General features: G+C 34.2%; 1 protein-coding gene across 1 annotated transcript; it reads left to right on the plus strand.

Moving 5' to 3' along the window:
- On the plus strand, positions 1 to 1,181 carry LOC107744199 (receptor-transporting protein 3-like). The gene is made up of 2 exons (XM_016557722.1): positions 1 to 143; positions 839 to 1,181. Exons 1-2 carry the CDS (start codon positions 1 to 3, stop codon positions 1,179 to 1,181), a joined length of 486 nt encoding a protein of 161 aa, XP_016413208.1.
- The last annotated feature ends 2,295 nt before the right edge of the window (positions 1,182 to 3,476 follow it).

Genomic DNA, 3,476 nt, shown 5'->3' on the forward strand with positions numbered 1-3,476 from the left:
ATGGTATCACTGTGGAACAGTTCTTTACTGAAGAAAACAAGTGATCTTCATGGCGACACTTGGAACATTGAAATTGATGAGACGATTGTGGAAAACAGTCCAGCTCTTAATTGGTACCAGTACATTTCTGGCTCCTTCGCAGAGTAAGTACACAAATTTACCACAGTAAAAGATATCAAACATTTACTTTCCACACTGTGTGTTTTAATTGCATTAATATTTAGGATGTATGCATTAATCTTTGTTAATGTTAGTTAATACAATTGCTCATTATTGGTTAATGTTAGCTCAAGTTTGTTAAATAATAATAACAGATACAACTTTTTGATTTTTAAAATGTATAGCAAATGTTGATATTAACTGAGATTAAAATAAGCATATTTCATTGTTAGTTCATGTTAACAAATGGTACCTTATTGTAAAGTGTTTCTATAAACTCATGGTTTTTTAAACAGACAATTTAGTTAAGCCATCAGCTAAAATAGGCTGCTTATTGAATTTTTATGATATTTTGATGGTTCCCTACGTTAAAACTTTTTAAAATGAAATTTAAGGAAGTACAGGATCCAGAAATCTACACATACACATAAACACATAAATCTCACAACTATTTTGTTACTGTTAAAGTGCTACTACAGTATATACAGTATATGTTATCAGTTATACTATATAAATGTTATCAGTTATACTAAATAAAATACCACCAACCTGCCAAATACCACCAAACAAAATAAAAAATAAAAAATTAATTAATCATTAAATCATCATACACACTAATGACTGGACCTGGAAGTATCAGTAGATGCTTAAACTGTTTTATTCTCCATTTCGACTGTAGGTTCAGGTGTTCTCTTTGTACAAGAACCTGGGGGTCTAGTAGAGTGCAGGTGCTGTTTCATTTCCACCTGAACACTGCAAGCAGACAGGGAACCATTAAACTGCGATTCTACAAACAGGAGTGTAAGACGTGCAGTGAACCGCAGTGGGAGGATGCAGATTTCTCAGTGAACAACACTGATGTGCTGGTTGAGAGACTAGTCAAAAAGATCCGCATGAGATGCTATGGAGAAGACCTGGGTGAAGCAAACAGATCCTCAGTGTTTGATGGCAGATTTAATGGGCCGCATGAAAGTGCTCACTGTGAAGCCTGTCGGCTTGGTATTTGCAGCCAGGCCAACTGAGATTGATTTCATTGTTCTGCTCTATAAGTGGCTATATTATTGAAAATATTTGTAATATTGTACAAAAAAAAATGTATAAAATGTATTAAAAGATGTATTGGGTATGTGTGTGGAATGGATTGACAGCAAATTTCTTGACTTTTACTCTTTGTTGATCGACTATTGTTCCTTACAAAGTTTTAATCTTTAACTTTTACTGAGTGTACAAATTCACTGCAGCCCTGCTTAATGTAAAACAGCACGCTAACACAGAAACCGCCATATTTTTATTGTGACTTTTACATCACACATATTGTGCTTTGAATGTTGTTTCTTCTGTATTCTGGGATTATGAAATAAATGGAAATGGTGTGGTCCAATGTCTCTGTTGGTTTTAGTTTGTCTAAGCAAATCAGTTTTTGTATATAGTTTGTCTGAGGGTCCATTTCAATCACATTGATCATGAACTGTGAGGTAAAAGCTTAGATATTTTTTATAAAATTTTTACTGTAATCTGCCTTCTTATTCTTCGGATGATGCTTTAGTTTTGTTCTCAAGACCACAGGTAAGACATAGTCATGAAATACTAATGCAATAGTTAAAGTTTATAGCATTGTTTAGTGTTGTTGTAGTGACTTGCAGGTTTATTAAAGTATATATTGCAGTGCCTGTTAACACCATTATCACAGGCTGCTGGATTCACAGCTATTCTTCCACATTTCCAGCTCGTTATCTGCTGTCTCATCATGCAGTGTAAGAAAAAAATTACATTTTCAATAAAAATGTCAAGTTCATAGACTTTATGTAAGAACCAACAATAGTTTTTTGTGTATATTACAGTAGTATGTTGCAATTTGATTCATGACTTAATGTTTTTATTTGTATTAATGTAGTCAACATTCATGATTATCATAATTAATGTTTACAACTTTATTAATAATATACATATATGTATAAATAATGCTCAAATAATAACATTCGCCATTTACATTATTAACGCGTCCCTCCCGAACCTATAACAAAAGTGTCCCTCGCAGGTCAAAATGACCCGAAGGCCAAAAATTACACTTTTTTTTTTTTTTGGTCCAGAAAGCTTATATTGGTCCATTTTTATTTAAAAAATTCACATTTTTTATGTAGGTTTTTTTATTATTTTTTGGTGATTTATTTTATTCACATTAAATTCTGGATATTTTTATGAAAATGAGCATATTTTTATACATTTTTTCACCAAAAAAAAAACAAAGAAAGACACAATTTCAGCATATTTATACTTTAAACATAATGATCCATCAGGACCTAGGTCACTGAGTGTCTCTGATACCATCTGGTGAGGAAAAAAAATGCAATAAAAAAAATTGCATTTTTTCATTTCAGCCACTAGAGGGGCCTATTGAATCCTATGGGGATTCTTAAATGAGCCAAACAAGTGAAATCTTTACAATTACACCAACTTGAGGCTTCATTAAGCTTTCAGATATATATCTATATATATATATCAAAACATTAAAAAAACTATATTTTGTAAAAAAAAAAATTTAAAAAAATGAATTTGATACTGAATTTTAATCCAAACACATGCATATTCATACAGTTTCAAAAATATGTAATAAATATAAAAGATAAATTTAAAAATATAAATGATATAAACTCATTGGTCTCCACCCCATCACTCAAATTTAACTGTGGGACATTCTGCAGTCTCAGTTACACGTACATATTAGGTGTGTTCGACTTAAATGCAGCGTGGCTCAGACCGATCAGTGTTTGACATCAAAGTATCTCGAGAGCGTTTTGAAAGCATAAGGAACCGTCTGTATGGTACTTTGATGGCATAAACCGATCGGTCTGCAAACGCAAAAAAAGGCCAAAACCTAGATATTTTAGGTAATATAAAAAATCCTGGCCAGGATGCGTCCGGGGAAAAATGGCACGTATGGTCACCCTAGCCACCAGGCCAAGGAGCGCAGAGCCCATCAGACTTGGAACCACCTGGCCAAGCAGCGCAGAGCCCATCAGACTTGGAACCACCAGGCCAAGGAGCACAGAGACCATCAGACTTGGAACCACCAGGCCAAGGAGCACAGAGACCATCAGACTTGGAACCACCAGGCCAAGGAGCACAGAGAACAGTGGACTTGGGATCACCATAAGAATGCCCTGTCAGCACACAGAACAAATCTGTGTAGGCCTCAATAGTATAGTGACCTTGCCAGAGGCCCACTAGATCTGCTGGATATATGTTTGGTCAGGTCTTCTGTAATGTGCTGGTTAATTAATTGGCAATCATCTATAAATGTACTGATAATGACATTT

This window comes from Sinocyclocheilus rhinocerous, unplaced genomic scaffold (assembly GCF_001515625.1).
Source record: "Sinocyclocheilus rhinocerous isolate Xijiao unplaced genomic scaffold, SAMN03320098_v1.1 scaffold2302, whole genome shotgun sequence".
Taxonomy (NCBI): Eukaryota; Metazoa; Chordata; class Actinopteri; order Cypriniformes; family Cyprinidae; genus Sinocyclocheilus; species Sinocyclocheilus rhinocerous.

Bases quoted from the DNA above. Each gene is read 5' to 3' on its own strand.
- LOC107744199 (XM_016557722.1), top strand. From the start codon at position 1: ATGGTATCACTGTGGAACAGTTCTTTACTGAAGAAAACAAGTGATCTT. The intron at 144-838 runs GTAAGTACACAA...TTTCGACTGTAG, and splicing joins ATTTCTGGCTCCTTCGCAGA to GTTCAGGTGTTCTCTTTGTA.